This window comes from Lineus longissimus, chromosome 2 (genome assembly GCF_910592395.1).
Source record: "Lineus longissimus chromosome 2, tnLinLong1.2, whole genome shotgun sequence".
Taxonomy (NCBI): Eukaryota; Metazoa; Nemertea; class Pilidiophora; order Heteronemertea; family Lineidae; genus Lineus; species Lineus longissimus.
Window position 1 is genome coordinate 354,911 of NC_088309.1, and position 16,308 is coordinate 371,218.

Here is a 16,308-nt window from a genome sequence, read left to right on the forward strand (position 1 = left end):
AAGATTTCCGGTTGAGAGATTCCGAGATTGTAGAGATTTTTCTGTTTTGATGATTCTGTCTCCTGCTGAGGGCATATCTATCTCAAATGAATAAGCTTCTTCATGGATGAGAGGAGCTCTGGCGCCTGTGGTGCTGGCACTGGCTGTCGTCCTGACTGTTGGTTTGGTGGCCACTTTACAGACCTGATTGGTTAGCTAGCCTTGTGACGTCATACTATTTTTACACCGAGGGGTTTTCCTGTTTTTCATCTCGGCTAAAAGCTAATGCGTTTGGGCTGGAATTCCTGGCTTTTTTCGAGGTAGCACATAGGCTCGATGTACAGCGTAGGGGATCGAGGCTGTATAATGGGCTACAAAACCATCCCCAAGTCCCAGTGCGCGAAACGACTACGATTAGAGCGAAACGACTACGATTTGGAGCGAAACACCTGGGGGCGAAAGGTCATGAAGCGAAACGACCGGCTACCCTATCAAACAAGCTGATTGCGAACTAACCTCTCATGCCAGTGGTCCAGTATGGAACCTAATTGAAAACTACTGGGTCATCCACAGCAAGCTGGGATTAGTCGCAAGAACCCCAGGTTCATCCTGACTCATCATATGGTTTTATATTCCCCCCAAATGGAAGTAAAGCGAGGTAAAATACCATGATGGACAACATGCCCCAGGTTTAGTGGTTAGAGTTCAGCTTTAACTCGTGATGGTGAGAGGGCCTATAGCTTTCATTTCGAAACCACTCACCAGCCCAATCGAATATGACTATCGCCGTTGGCATTTGAAGTGGATCGATACCCGGTATTTGGTTTGACCAGTTCTCGATTCTCTCACTATAGTGAACACAACTGGTTCGGCAAGATGGTATCGTGGGCGAGAGGAGCTCTGGCGGCTGTGGTGCTGGCACTGGCTGTCATCCTGACTGCTGGTATGGGCGAAGGGAGCCAAGAGGCCACTTTAGGACAGACAAATACGCCAGAAGTAAGTGGGAACTACTAAGTCTTTTTCTGTACAGTTGTCTCGTTCAAACATGCCAAGGTATCGGAATACTGTCGTCTATCGATACTGGAGCAGGCGGCATGGTTTCGGTTGTTGGCAGTTCAATACTTTGATGCAATGAACTCGGGCAGTGTTACCTGGCGTGTTTCAGGGTTGGACGACCTAGTCTCATCATAACCAAGTCCGTCGGTAAACACGCCTGTTTCTGTCGAAGACGTGACGTATAGTGAAAACATCAGCGGCTGTCACCTTTGTCAGTATGTGGTCCTGGGTCCTGGTCGGTCTCAGTGTAACGTTAGTTTTTGAATGTTTTCATTTCTGAGTGTTTCCTTTCATTGTGTGACGGAGCAGATTTCCTCCGGAGTTTTCGGTTTCCTCGTAATTTAAATTACAATTATGCTGTAGTAGAGCTAATAATCTTGTACCGAGTTTTGGCACAAACATCAGAATCGTTAATTTCTTGCAATTATTCTGATAATGGTTTACCCATAATCATAATCAACTAGACATGCATATAAGCATACATTGTTTTGATAACCAAGGGTTATAATCAAGTACAGCTGTACTGATCAGTGGTGTCGGTCTCAAGTGTCCTTGTTCCTCATAGCTCAGACAGAACTAATCTTTAAATGCCACCTGCACTGACCGAAGGACGCTTGTACAGGGGCACTTAAGCACATTTTATTCTCCCTTTTGTAAACGCATGCGGCAAAGCTTTCTTACTTCAAGCTACACTGTACCCAAACAATGTATTTCTCGCATGCGTTGATAAAAGGGATAATAAATTGTAATGGGTTCCTGGTAGAAAACCGAGAAGCACATCCAGGGAAGGCTCGCGATTCTCTACTGAAAGATGGGCAACAATTCGTCATAAAACATGGACTCGATACAACTTTACACTTCTATCATATCAATCTTTGACCCCGGGGGTCCGTTATTGATCTACTTTAGGACAATGTGACCTGAACTTCTCCTTGTTCGTGAATCATTGTGATCAGTGATGATCCAAGTTCAGGGTGAGCGGGCGGCAGGGTCGATCGAATTGATGATTGATTTGCCACGTGGCGCACGCGAAACACACTCCCTAGTATTAAGTTTTAGAAGCAGTTTTCAAGAAAATGTACTTTAGAAGTGTTGTGATGCTAGTCAGTTTAACAGACACGAATTAACCTTGCTTGAGATTTGACCAAATTGAATGAAATCGAATCCAGCGTTTGGTCATTTAACCAGTGGTTTTCAAGACACTCGCCTCTCGATATTTCAAATAGTGTGTACATGACTTTGAAATAAAAAGAACTTGAATCTCAGGATGGCATTAGACAGACCTAAACTCCCCCTTTCTCTGCTTTTAGGTGACACACACATCTGACCTTCGACCTTTACACGAAGAAGATAGCTCGCTATCATTCGATGAAGACAACCTCTCATACGTGACAAGTCACAACTGCAGCCTTCCCGTCGTGGCCAGAGTCCACATCAACCCAATGAAAAGTGCATACAAGAACTGGGTCATGCCAAAAAGTCAGAAGGAGGCGGGACTTCTAGCATTTTCATTCGGTTTGACGGCAGCTCTTGCATTTACCCCATTTGTGTGCAGATGGCTACTGGATGGTCTTTTCTTTCTTCTTGGCGCATTGTTCTTTGGGAACGGAGAGGAGCAAGAACTTTGAACACTCAAAATCTACTCTTTTGTTGACTTTTGATTCCTGTTGAAATGCTTTGGGTGATCTGGGTGAGCTCTAGATAGGACAATATGACATAATCGGATTACTGAGAAAGCACAAACTACAATAATCCGATTGTTGAGAAGCACATCAGTGCCAACTATTAGAGTCCAACCAAGACTTACTTTGAAGTTGTCACGTCAGTACAATGAAGTATTATTTAGCGTTCACCGGATTCTTATACCATGCTTACGGTGCTATTTGTAATGGTGTAAAGGTTGCTCTTACAATCATCAACCATGTCTTAATTCAGTTGTATAGTGATTTAGACTAAAAAAACACATTATGTACATAGTTGCTTTCTTTTATTGATTTTAGCCGTTAAAAAGTATTATGCCTATATTGATACAACGAAATCCATCTGAAGCATTTCAAATGTCGGTGAGCATCCATTATGGTATAGTTGTATGTTGATAAAGTCATTTGCGTGAAAAGTCTACATTAGGAAGCAACGAAAGGCTCCTGCCCTTCTCCTTATCATTGAACCTTATCATTGGACCTGAATACCTCACTGAAGTCCGTACCATGACATATATCTACTAAATACATACTGCTAAAACTATCGTACAAGGTCAACAGACTATCATCAGCGCCTTGTCTTCTAATATAACAACTTCATGGCAGATATGATTACAAAGCCCAAAGCTATGGTAAAAGTGGAGACTGAAGTAGATCCAGCACTGTTGTAAAATCCATTGTCTTTGATCATCTGTGTGAACCATCGAGCTGAAGCCTTCGGGGTCCGTGGTCTGGCGGGGTCTGTGAAATTGACGAAGTGAAGCCCGAACTTCTCGGCATATCCTGAGGCCCATTCAAAGTTATCCATGAGGGACCAGGCCGTGTACCCCTTCACATTGCACCCGTCGAGTCGGATAGCTAGAAAAATACAGCATCTTATAATACATGTAGTTAAGCTTTCATCACATCATCGTCTCCCGGATCATTCGCATTATGCTAGTCACACGAGTAAGCGAAGAGGATGTATATGGAGAAGGAGGAGGCGTGTCCGCGCTGTAAAGTGGGGTTTTTTTCATCTAAAACTGCATATATTGCATTTGTTTGATATCATTTATCGATGAGACATTAGAGTTGAGGAAAACGAGCGATTCGTTGCAACCTCCAGGTGTTTTCAAAGTCTATACTTGAATCGTGTTACATCCACTCCGCTGATAGACATTGTAGTAAAGAGCGTGAACACCTTTTTCATGATCTAGGCCTACTTGATTTATTTACTCTAGCTTTTGATCCTTACTGGATCTTCCTCAAGAGTCAATGAAAGACATTGTCATATAAACACAGCCAGGAAGTATCCAGTTGAACCTTTCTGTATCTAACAAAGCTACGGTATCAGAAGAGAGTGATTTCAGAGCGATTATTGAGAGCATGTCTCCCCTAGCAATACTTCTTCGGTATATCCTTCATCCCAATCTTACCTTTCAGCATCTCATTGATGTAGCTTCTATAGTAGTCGATTCTGGCGGTGTCATCCAGCGTCCCTGACCTATCCGACACACCGTTCTCTGTCACGTAGATGTCAGGGTGGCTGTAGGTCTGATCGATCCACTGTAGAATCTTCCTCATACCGAAGGGTGCGACTCTCAACCAACCTGATCCGGAGCTAAAAGGAGAAAATATAAAAACAACGGTTCACTTGTGTTTCATCATTCACAATTCCGAAGGCAGCGGGATATGGAGAGATATCATGGCGCGTTGCCTGTGCGACACTGTGCGTCAGTAGTGTAAACATCAAGCATGAGTCAAGGTAAGGAGTATATTGCGGTGACATTTGATTACTGAGCTTCCCTTGTAAGGCGTAATAAGGATGTACCATGAGGACATAAGAAATGAGAACCCTTGCTAGATCCATCAATTGGAGAATGAAGTAACGGATGGACAACCTGACGCTCTGCGAGCTGGCTTTATCAAGTTCGTCTCGGGAACGCTTCTTCTCCATACATGTTCCCTTTTGTTACCTCATCCCTGGAGCTATTTGATAGAAGAGATGCATTGCGATCATGGAAGTTGGAAAGGAACCGAGTATCTGAGATATCGGTCTAGGTGACACGATGCTAATCAAGGTCATTTAGAGGTGACCAAGGTCATTTAGAGGTGACGGTCACACTCACTATCCCCATGAAGGATCAGCCTCTCCCGCCACACCCTTGTCGTTGTCATAGTTGGCAGGATTGATAGGTTTGGTGGGATCATCCGATATGATCGCAGCAGTGTAGAAATTGAGTCCGATGAAATCTGAGGTCCCTGAGATGTTTTTCTTCTCGTCTGCGGTAAACTCTGGCAGCCTCGATTTGGTGAGATTCTGTAGCATGCTCATGTTGTGAACTCTGACCTTCATGACCTCTGGGTAGTCGCCATTGATGAGGATGGGGTGAGCAAACCAACCGAAATCAAACTGTAGTGCTCTCTCTGCCGCCTCAACGTCCTTCGGGTCAGTGCTTTTGGGTTCAGACCATCCTGTATTCAAGGTGATGCCGATCTTTCCTATGAAAGAACCGAAGTAGATATCAAATACCATACTGGGTGGTCCCCAGATAGTTTGGAGTGATTCGATCGTGATTCGGCCCTACAAGAAATAGTCTTATTCGTCCCTTGACCAAAGGTGAAATAATCAGTAAACTTATACAGAGGCAAGAGCAGGTCCATTCAAGTAACTTTTTGTAACAAGAGTTTCGTCTGGTCAGGGTTGGCCACAGCGGATGGTAGCACCTCAACAGTAATCAATCAATAAACTGAACTGCCCTCTATTTTACAGACAGGGTGAAATTACCATTTTGCGTGCTCCTAAACATTTGGTCGTACGTGTGCCAAACCTTTGCATGAGCTTTGATCAGATTATGCCCCACGGTGTAGACCTTGTCTCCGGGTCCCCACTGCCCAGGAGCGAATGAACCAACGCCGTATCCCAGCCAGGCAACGATCCAAGGCTCATTGAACGTGATCCAAAACTTCGTCTGAAAAAGTTATATGGTAGCAAGTACGTCGTTTTATCAACGCATGCGAGAAGAGTTTTGTGTGGTGTAGTGCAGCTTGAAATAACAAAGCGTTTGTTTCGTGCGTTGACAGAACGGATGACAAAGAATTGCCAGCCAGTTTAGCGTTTTTGTGCGTAATCGGTGATCAATCAACTGGCTAATATTACGAGGTCTGCATTGTCTTCTGTCTAATCCTCCAATGACAAATAATAGATGAGGTGGCGGTCATAAGGCAGATTATAGAGGAATATGATCTGCGTCGTTGCTCGGCACGCATCAGTGATAAACAAATACGGTTTCATTCCAGTGGAGATTTGTGGAGGTATACTGTGACATAGACGCGCTTAAGCCTCTGATTATTCTGATGAGGCCTACCTTGTCGCCGAAATGAGTGAAGCAAAGCTTGGCATACTCATTGAAATGGTAAACGATTGTTTCATTTAACCACCCTCCCTGGTCTTCTAGTGCCTGGGGTAGATCCCAGTGGTACAGGGTGATTTGGGGTTCGATTCCTTCTGATTGCAGCATGCCTATGAGCTGCTTATAGTAGAGGAGTCCCTTGTTGTTGATGTTGTTGATGGTTCCGTCGGGAAGGATTCGCGGCCATGATAGGGAAAACCGATAATGAGACACCTAGAATGGAAATGAACGGCGTCCCTTTAAACAAATGTAATTGCAAGCTGAAAGTTGATGCTGTCAATCGCCGTAAAATCGCCCAAATGCTGATTTCGGTAAGGAGAGCGGCCTGGGCACAGATAATCTGCGGATCCCACCTTCCCTTGGCCTGTCTGTACATGACATGCCTCGCCCTTCCCGGTCGCCCTTGCTCACTTTGGTTGGGATTAAAACCTACTTCACATGCAATGGCCTAAAACGAGATGTAGTTGATACTTTACCCCCAAATCTTTGAGAAGTTTGACATCGTCGGCTAACTTGTTATAGCTGTCGCATGCGACGTCGCCGGTGTCGTTATTGGCGATCCTCTTGGCGTGACTGAAGGTGTCCCAAATGCTGGCACCCTTCCCTGACAACAGAATACATAACATAATCAGCGAACGAACGTTCTACTAGAAACTTCTCGTTCTGTTTGCCAGATGAGCAAGCGGAAGGGAACGTGTTTAGAGAAGGAGGAGCAACTGTTAGCATAATGTGCTCGTGTTTGATCAACTGTCGTTTATCGGCCATTCTGCATGTTGTTTGGCCAATGGGTTAGGGTGAGACAGGTATGGGGAAGAAAAGACTCGTTTCTATTCACAATGACCTTACGTGATCTGTAAGTTTATCAATGTAACTCACGTTAAAATCTATCGGAGTTATAATTCTACCTCAGCGACAGGTCTTTTGATGATATGATTTTGGCCTTTTGTATTTACAGTTAGAAATTATATAATGAACCTGTTCATATATGTCGTCTATATCTTATCATTTGATATGGATTGTGGACAGATATAGCATAATCCATTAACTAGATACCCCTCTGACTTGCTCACTATTCCTGACTCAGTCCATGATCTTATGATAAGAGAGACGTCGTTGTCAAAACAAAAATCCCAGCAGTAGGCAACCACAAAACTGAGTCAACAAAGTGTACAATGCGTTCGTCTGCTGAGACTATATCGCAAACGCAAATTGAAATGAAAATGAAAATAATGTCATCCAAATCGAGGGGAAACTGCAGGTCTTAGCGGATTCCCCCACTTGATGTTGTCTCTCCCTATATCGAGAAACTGTCGGGTTCTATGTGATGACGAGGAAAGCAAAAGGACATTGGCAGCTTACAACTGCCAGCTCGTCCGTGGTCCCTCTCACGAAAAAATGGCACTCCCGTTTTGGTGATTTCACACAGAAAATGCAGCAATTGAACTAAATCTGATATTTCATCTGAAACTTCAGAATCCGAAGTATCTGAAAATATTTACTTTGTCAGAATCGGACCACTTCTTACCGTCTGCGTTCCACCCTCCCTCTATCTGATAGGAAGACGTAGCGCTGCTCCAAGCAAAGTCTTTGGGAAATTCACCGTAGTACATTTCATCGCATTGTATGGTGTTAACAAGGAACAGAACCAACACGGCAAGATTTTTAACGGTCTCCATCATGCTTTCACTTCAGTGAGTGACCAACTTGGACTTGATATGTAATCTTTTAAGAGGGATTACTCGTGAAGTGATATACTGTATGATATGACCTATCCGGCCACCGCGACAAACTCGCCCAACACGAAAATTACTGAATATACACAATCCAGGCCAAGTCATCAAAGGCCTGGTTAGGGTTGCTCATGGAAATCGTCCTCGGCGTACATTGTAATGGTTATCCCATGGTGATGTCAGTTTATAGAAATTGCTGGGGATCGACTTCATTAACCTCGATCCTTAGTCCTTAGCCTGCGACTAACGGACTTAAAGGGAAAAAGCTGATGATTTGAACACAAACACTTTTAATGCCTCTTGGGCCAAACTACAAATCAAAATGCCTGGATCTTGTGGAAGGGAAACCTGAAACCACTCAATATCATCATTCACAGCCTCATAGACTACCTTCCTCGTCTGACCCACCAAAATCTATTACATCGTGTTCTACATTCTCCGGTAATGACAGGCTCTTCATTCTGTAATAGCCCAGAGGCTCTCCGGCCACGCGTCGTGGATCGCTCTCAGCGGTTATCTGACCCCAGGACTCGCCAATGATGCGCATGACCTCAAGCCTTGCTATGGCAGGAGATTGGCCATGTTCATCATTGCTTGCAGTTGTCCATGCCTTCCACATCTTGCGCATGTTACTTTTGAAAGATCGTGCGTATTATCGTCCGGTGTAGAGGTTGTACAATTTGGGGTACCAAGGAATCATGTGCACAAAACCGGGTGAATCTTCGATTGTCTGTTGGAGGTGGGCATTTCTGTGGGCTGGGAACATTTCCCAAATTAAGGGAAAGGGAAATGCGCCCCTACAAAAGGCAGGAGGCAATCATTAACCAAGACCAGAAACCTGACATTTCCTCGAGCGTTAACTTGTAAATGTTGCATTTCTTCTCCGTCTGTCCTTAAACACCTAAAGATTACACTGGCGAGCTTCTTTCTCCCATCGAGAGTAATGCCCAACGTTACAGTAGCTTTGCATTGCCGCGGGGAATACTGCATTATTGTATCGGGAAGTGATGTCAGATGGCCATTCTTATCATTATTCTCTGGGGTAATAATCTCCCCGAGTTTCCGTTCTTTGTCAAGGAACACTGAAGCATGGGAAACAACCAAAAACGTGACACCAGCATTGGAGAACACTATCAGGGAATGTTGAGCGATGACGATCCGATAGAGTTCGTAGTCGGCGGGATTGTCAAATCGGCCAGAACCCGTCTTGGCCTTCTACATGGTTTGCCTGGAAACCTCCAGGTGGTATCGTATATTTTCTGGTTATAGTCCAGCACCAGGGACAATGTCACAACCGGACCCATCTGTATATGCCACAATCTGAGTGCATGGAGCATCGTATCACAACTTGGTCCTTGGTCTTACGGACTTTTTGGTCACGTCATTGTTGTTGCCAAAGACCTCATTACACAAATTGGCTCCAAATGTCACTGCAAGGCATACGGAGTATTGTTTCAACCAACATAATCTCATGGGCGAATCCCAGGTTTCATCCAGTTGGCCGTTGAACATTCTATCGTGTCAGATTGTGTCAATCAAGGACGACAAATACTGTCCTTAACAACAAAGGTCATCGCTACATTGGGGAGGCGGGGCCGATCTACGCCAATGTACGGTGCCAGATCAGTTTCAAGGGAGGTCATCGCTACATTGGGGAGGTGGGGCCGATCTACACTCATTTACGGTGCCAGATCAGTTTCAAGGGAGGTCATCGCTACATTGGGGAGGTGGGGCCGATCTACGCCCATGTACGGTGCCAGATCAGTTTCACGGGAGGTCATCGCTACATTGGGGAGGTGGGGCCGATCTACACCCATGCACGGTGCCAGATCAGTTTCACGGGAGGTCATCACTACATTGGGGAGGTGGGGCCGATCTACGCCCATGTACGGTGCCAGATCAGTTTCACGGGAGGTCATCGCTACATTGGGGAGGTGGGGCCGATCTACACCCATGCACGGTGCCAGATCAGTTTCACGGGAGGTCATCACTACATTGGGGAGGTGGGGCCGATCTACGCCCATGTACGGTGCCAGATCAGTTTCAAGGGAGGTCATCGCTACATTGGGGAGGTGGGGCCGATCTACACTCATTTACGGTGCCAGATCAGTTTCAAGGGAGGTCATCGCTACATTGGGGAGGTGGGGCCGATCTACGCCCATGTACGGTGCCAGATCAGTTTCACGGGAGGTCATCGCTACATTGGGGAGGTGGGGCCGATCTACACCCATGTACGGTGCCAGATCAGTTTCACGGGAGGTCATCACTACATTGGGGAGGTGGGGCCGATCTACGCCCACCATCAGGTTCACGGGCAATATCGAACAGACAGAACAGACTGAAAAGTGATTCCACAGATTTCATTTATTTCTAAATATCAACTTATGAACGTAACCACAACTGTTGTGATCAAGGACACAGGATTAGCATGAAAAGAACTGCATTTTACATTACATGTTAACATTTAGATCTCCATCCATATTCTTCCACCTAACATACTGTAAACTCCATTGGAAGCCGTCACGACTTTCAAAGCCCCATCGTCAGAGGGCTTCCACCTGAGTTTACAGTACCTATTTCGTATTTAAACAGAGTTCAGTTCTTCAGCTGTTTACCATTTCCCCATTTCATTGAGAACATCTTCTGAGAAATCAAATACAAGTTTCAACTGTGGTTCTTATCATGACACTGCATTGTGATAGCAATACCCTTGATGGCATTAAATTGGCCGTAAAAGCACACATTTCTGATATGCACTGGAACTACAGAAAGTAAACACAGAAAATAGTAACAAGCTCTTCCAATGGAAACTCCACCAAATGGAAACTGCAGTCTTCCTCTATTAAGTGAGACGATAGTGGAGGTTGTAGTCCTTGGATACAACAGTCCAACAATGATGAGAGAAGATAAAGAGAGAAATTCTGTTGGATAATAATTCCCTAATCACCAATAAAATGGAATTCTGAAATACTGCCCCCCACTAGCCAGATTTAGTACATAATCATGAAAGACTGTAAAATGATTGAATGTGAAAAGCAACCATCATAAAGGCTAATTCAAGAAGAGGAAAAGAAGTAAGGAAGGTATTTGAAACAGTAACCATGGCAACTCACTCAAATTCAGACGAGCACAATATACATGAATGCCATCTTCATTCAACAGTCTTCTTCTGAATACAAATCATTAATAAAATATGTTTGACAGCTTAAATGAAATCTAGAATTCTCTAATAAAATCAACAAAAAACATGTCTGACAATCTGACAGTTGATACATACTTCAAACAACCCTCAGACACCATCCTGTGTTCACTGTGATTACAGTCATGAAAGTAGTGCAGTTCCAATCTACTCTTGAAACCATTAAACGCTGACTACCTCCTTCCAAATCCTCGGTGGGTTACACATCTATCACATTTGGGAGAGAACTTTTTATGCAAAGCAACAAAATACACCACCTAAAAAATATCACTTGACAACTGCTGAGGTTTTCTGTACACACTTTTAAAGTAGTTTTATCATGAACAAGGAAGCTTCTGCCGCTCCAGAACACTAGGTTTTTTAGAGTTTTGCTGGATTCAAAGGTCTGCATGCAAAGTTACTGTCATGCTTTCTACTGGAGACCTTTCTGAAACTTCTTTCATAGAGTTGTGCACTCGTGAAGTAACAATCACAGGTTTCACAAATCGGGAGACAAACTCTGCATTCTGAGACAGAGACGAGACGTCAATCTTGTCTGAGTTTTTACATCATTTTGGTTGTCATGTCTTAGCCCGATTGCAGAACACCATTAGCATTTCAACACATATCCTAACATCTAAACAAAAGCTACAATATTTCATACAAGCTTCAAATGCTGTTTGAGTTGTGCTTTTTTAGTACAGTGCATACAGGTACAAAAATATTTCTTCCCATAAGAAACTATGCAATGTATTCTTCATCTTTTTACTTAGATTGCAATGCTAATGTAAACAAGGTTGACATTCACAATCACAAAAAGTCACAACATCTGACTCCTATTAATACATCACAATGGTTATAAAACATAACATAAAACATTTGGCTTCTTGAGGTGAAAGATTCGAGTCGTTATTTTTCCCAATAAACATTTCAGCCTCAGCTGGCAGGACATCAGTCCGCCAAGCAAAACTTGGATGAAACCACTTTCCTACCCTTGTGACTATTACAGTTTTTGAAATCACGAACACACAGCGAATGTTTCAATCTGAAGCCATGTGTGTAACTCACATGTACGTACTTTACTGAATCGGCCATTTTCTATGCGATGATTTCTCAGCTTAACTGGCACAAAGTTTTAATGAGTATATCAAACCATAAAAGAACCTCATTTCTGTAGCCAAGACCTATGCACATTTTTCCTACTTTGAACCCAAAAATGTATGACAACCTCACGGTTAACATGAACTTTGTGACAACGTTACATACAAACACATACATTTAGATGTAGCTACACAATGGTATCAAAAACAACTTCTCACCTCTCGAAATTTTGGTGGCAATTCTTACAACAAAAGATAAAAAGACCCAGGACCATCATCAGTGGTTTACAACAGTGGAATTCTAATGGCTTGGCGCCATAACAAGTAACTCTGGGTTTTTTTGTTTTCACAACAAATCAACATTTGAATCAAATGTTGTATAGTAATTGTAAAACCTTTCTTATGAGTAGCACTGTAATGTGTAATTCTTGGAATTAAGTGTGCGAGATTATTGGAATTGGGTTCAGATAAGATACCTGTGAAAATTCCCACGGTCTACTTTTAATCCTCCATTCTCCCCAGCGTGATCAATTACGTCAGCATTGATGCGGCTCCTCATTGGATGGAGACGCATCAACGTTGCCCCCTGATTGGTGCAGACAAAGCTGCGCGTGAATACAAAACAGCTGTCCGCACGCTCTCGGCAGAGAGAGAGAGAGAGAGAGAGAGAGAGAGAAGAGAGCGATAGAGAGTTATTCCAGTCTCCCGAGTATTTTATAATCACGTGCACGAATCGTCATCCCGACGAACTATTTTATCAATTATGACTTTGGTGTGTATAATTTTGTGAAGCAGTGTTAGAATAAAGGATCCGGACGTTAGAAGGCAAATTCAGGACTTATTACGTTTGTAACCTGTGCAAATACAACACAAAGTTGACATGGGAACTTCTCAAAAGAACACTTTTAAAATCAAACTTGGTTCAGAACTTGCATACTAAGCTTGTATTGCAACAGACTCTTTTAAACCTCGTCCCTAGAAGACTTCTTCTGGACCTAGTTGTTCAAGACAAGGTTGTCAATAACTTGACGTCAATGACATTAGAGACCACACTTGTTTTGATCAACTCAGTCAGACCAGAAGTCCAATATAATAAAACCAAACAGATTGTCATAAAACAACTTAATCTCCAAAAGACTGTGAACATAAAAGTAACACTTTGTATCTAAAATATAAATGACCCTCAAATCGTTAAAAACAAAACAGATGCAGGTGGTATAGAGCATGCGTGGACTCATCACGTCTTAGAAAACCCCACTCACTTCATTATGTGTACATGTATGAACAACATTTATGACTGCATATGACCACAAAATCAATAAATTGGTAAATGCTTGAGATAGGAATTGCATGATGTGACACATTCTCAAGGAGCCACAGGTGAACCTCTCACAACAGAAGTACTGAATCTACATTCTGAAGGATGTGCGTCGAGGTGTCATACATGTACGAGTACACTATCTATCCACACTGTACATCTCTGCTCCATTAGTACACTGCTTCTGCCACCATTTAACATGAGTATTCAAGATGATAATCCAAATGAATTACCATCCTACACTGAGTATGTTCAATGAACATCACTGAGTGTGTACAATGTACAGACACATACATTTATAACATGCTCAGAACACGCCTCGTTTGAAAACAAACCTGCTAAAGAGTGAGTGCTTGCAAAGAAAAAAAAAAGACTTTTGTTAAAAAAGCATTCATTCCTGGCACCTGGGTTTGATGTAGCAGAACCCAGAAGCCACGACACATGACTACAAGTTTGAAAAAAGTAGTTCAAACTATTCTGTTCCCACCCGAAAAACACCAATGCTAGACCAATTTGCTTGAAGCTTTTGAAATTACCATCATACCCAGAAGATCTGGAGAGAAAATTGATAAATCAGTTGTAATAAAAGAAGCACAAGAAAATCAGCCCCTGGGAAAGAGGCATGTTTAGCCACCGATATGGACTCCTAAATCAACCACAACTTTTTATTCCCCACACTCACCCCGAAGGAACACAGCTTTCCTGTTCTTACAACTGTAGCAGTTTTATATGAGAATAACTAACATGACTAATCCTCTGCTACAGCCACAGGTTTACCCCGACCTGCCCCACCATGAAAGCCCTTTGTACCATCTGGACCTTTTGGCTGACGAATCAATCCTTCAGAGGTGAGATTTCTGCGTCCTAGTAATGGACTGGCGACTGGGCTACCATCAGCTGCTAAAGGACTCATCTCCTGAGCGGCCTTTAGTCGTCTCTGGACCCAAGGACTTCCTGAAGGTGAAGCTTCGCGATCAGACAGGGATTCACGGTTTTTGCGCATCGACTCTGGACTACTCATTGGACTTGGCTTGGGACTCTGTCTCGGACTCAAACCTTCAGCCAACGGAGAAGACTTAGCAGGAATATTGCGTCTCTTTGTGCGGGGACTTGATCGAGGACTGTTACGTGGACTTGATCCAGGTGTACTCGCAGGACTCAACTTGCTTTTATCAATGCAACGACCAGGACTCAAAGAACTCCTCCAATTCATGTCACGATCGCTTGGTGAATTGGACTGGTCCATTTCAGACCCACTACTGGCGCCACCATCGCTCACCAAAGAATGTCTCTTATTCTTCTTGTTTCTCTTCTTACTGCCACCCTCTGCAGTCTTTTTATCCAACAGGGGAGAAGATTCAATCTTAGGTGACGTGTCACCATCGGCTTCTGTTGTTCCATCCTCCGTCTCCAGCATCACAACCACCTCATTCCTCTCCCTCTTCTCACACGTATCATTTGCCTTTTCTTTTTTCAACTGTTCCTTCTCCTTTTGTTTGTCCTTCTTGTCTTTGATGGATTTCTCCTTCTTCCTTGAGGAGAGTATGACCACACGCAGACCATTCCTCCAGTCCTCCGGTTTCCCCAATTCACAAGCTTTCAAGGCAGATTCATGATTCTCAAATTCGACAACCCCACATGTTGAGGTACCAATTTCAGGATGTTTGTTGCAATATTTCTTAATGTCACCAGGAATTGTTTTACCAGGTCTCAAAATCCTAATCAATGCTATTTCACCACAGTCTTTGAATATTTCTGCAATGTTCTCAATAGTAGGGTTTTCAATGGGTAGATTCACCGCAACAATTGTCCTGGAGGGGGTGGTTTCATCAAAATCTGGTAGCGCATCAACTCGGCGAACTTTGGTACCTTCCTCATTCACTTGGAGTTTCGAAGAGCCTTTCAAACAGTGAGCAACCACACGATAATCTCTGCTGAGAGACTTCACCTTTTTGAATGAAGTGATCAATTTAATACTAACATAACCCTGTTTGTTGCGGCGAACATGCTTGAGTAGGAAAGCGTCCTTCAGAATGTTAATGTCAGAAAAATAAAACTCAACCTGAGTGATAATTTTATTTGAAATTTCCTCGTCGGGAATCAAAAAGTCATCACTGCCTCTGCTTTCTTTCCCACTGTGATCCTGATCAGAGACTTCGGCCTGACTGAGATTGCCGATTGGACCCTCACTGCCAGTGTCATCCTCACTCAAAAATTCGTCTTTTATCCGCTCCACACGAAGTACTGGAGCAGACAGAATCTTGTTTTCCGGCTTAGTAATTGTTTGTTTCTCATGATGGTCATCCCCAGAAGCCCCAACATCATCACAGCTGCTGGGGGGATTGATGACAATGTCGGGGTCACCGGGTTGAGTCGAAATCGAGACGATCTGCACGCCCTCAACAGCATCTCCAGAACATTCAGTCGACACGGACCCCTTCAGCTCCTGGGCTATCTCCGCCGTCGTTTCCACACACACTTCACTCATTGTGACCAGCTTATTCTCTTAAACTATCAGCACAAAGCTGAAGTATTCAGTGTGACGAAACGTGTTCTTTTGAAGAAGAATCGACCGAAATATGGCCCAGATTTGATTTCCAACAACCTGTGATTTCTTGGTTGCCGGAAGTGAAGTGAACGGATTTGCTATTTGCTGCTGAACTTCTAGGAAAAGTAAAGGGACCATCCATTTTTTAGATATTTCAAACATTTCAAAATCCATAAAATCTAAATTTCTGCTAATATATGCATCATTTACAACACAGATGGTTTAGTGCATTTAGAAATTGTTTGATTCTTGTTTTTCGGGCCAAAAATGTGCAACTGAATTTCAGATGCTCCACATCTTGTCCTGA

At 43.4% G+C, this 16,308-nt stretch overlaps 3 protein-coding genes across 3 annotated transcripts; 1 reads left to right on the forward strand and 2 right to left on the reverse strand.

The window, feature by feature from the left end:
- The first annotated feature begins 739 nt into the window (after window positions 1-739).
- LOC135483454 (uncharacterized) lies at window positions 740-3,007 on the forward strand. The gene is made up of 2 exons (XM_064764405.1): window positions 740-975; window positions 2,346-3,007. Exons 1-2 carry the CDS (start codon window positions 856-858, stop codon window positions 2,661-2,663), a joined length of 438 nt encoding a protein of 145 aa, XP_064620475.1. The 5' UTR covers window positions 740-855; the 3' UTR covers window positions 2,664-3,007.
- Window positions 3,008-3,318: 311 nt separating this feature from the next.
- Window positions 3,319-7,774, reverse strand: LOC135483855 (lactase/phlorizin hydrolase-like). Its single transcript, XM_064764905.1, has 7 exons — window positions 7,653-7,774; window positions 6,604-6,731; window positions 6,083-6,340; window positions 5,503-5,686; window positions 4,844-5,216; window positions 4,151-4,335; window positions 3,319-3,593 (listed from the first exon to the last, which is right to left on the reverse strand). The coding sequence occupies exons 1-7, from the start codon at window positions 7,735-7,737 to the stop codon at window positions 3,319-3,321; spliced, it is 1,488 nt and encodes a 495-aa protein (XP_064620975.1). The 5' UTR covers window positions 7,738-7,774.
- A 5,236-nt stretch (window positions 7,775-13,010) lies between these two features.
- LOC135499976 (la-related protein 6-like) lies at window positions 13,011-16,073 on the reverse strand. Its single transcript, XM_064791067.1, has one exon. It carries the CDS (start codon window positions 15,939-15,941, stop codon window positions 14,202-14,204), a length of 1,740 nt encoding a protein of 579 aa, XP_064647137.1. The 5' UTR covers window positions 15,942-16,073; the 3' UTR covers window positions 13,011-14,201.
- Between the last annotated feature and the right edge of the window lie 235 nt (window positions 16,074-16,308).

What these genes read in the sequence shown, in the direction of transcription:
- LOC135483855 (XM_064764905.1), bottom strand. Translation starts at nt 7,737, where the DNA reads ATGTACTACGGTGAATTTCCCAAAGACTTTGCTTGGAGCAGCGCTACG. An exon ending in TCACTCATTTCGGCGACAAG is followed by an intron (nt 5,687 to 6,082) that starts GTAGGCCTCATC and finishes TAACTTTTTCAG; the next exon opens with ACGAAGTTTTGGATCACGTT. An exon ending in GCTGATCCTTCATGGGGATA is followed by an intron (nt 4,336 to 4,843) that starts GTGAGTGTGACC and finishes TTCTCCTTTTAG; the next exon opens with CTCCGGATCAGGTTGGTTGA.
- LOC135483454 (XM_064764405.1), top strand. Translation starts at nt 856, where the DNA reads ATGGTATCGTGGGCGAGAGGAGCTCTGGCGGCTGTGGTGCTGGCACTG. An exon ending in GACAGACAAATACGCCAGAA is followed by an intron (nt 976 to 2,345) that starts GTAAGTGGGAAC and finishes CTCTGCTTTTAG; the next exon opens with GTGACACACACATCTGACCT.
- LOC135499976 (XM_064791067.1), bottom strand. Translation starts at nt 15,941, where the DNA reads ATGAGTGAAGTGTGTGTGGAAACGACGGCGGAGATAGCCCAGGAGCTG.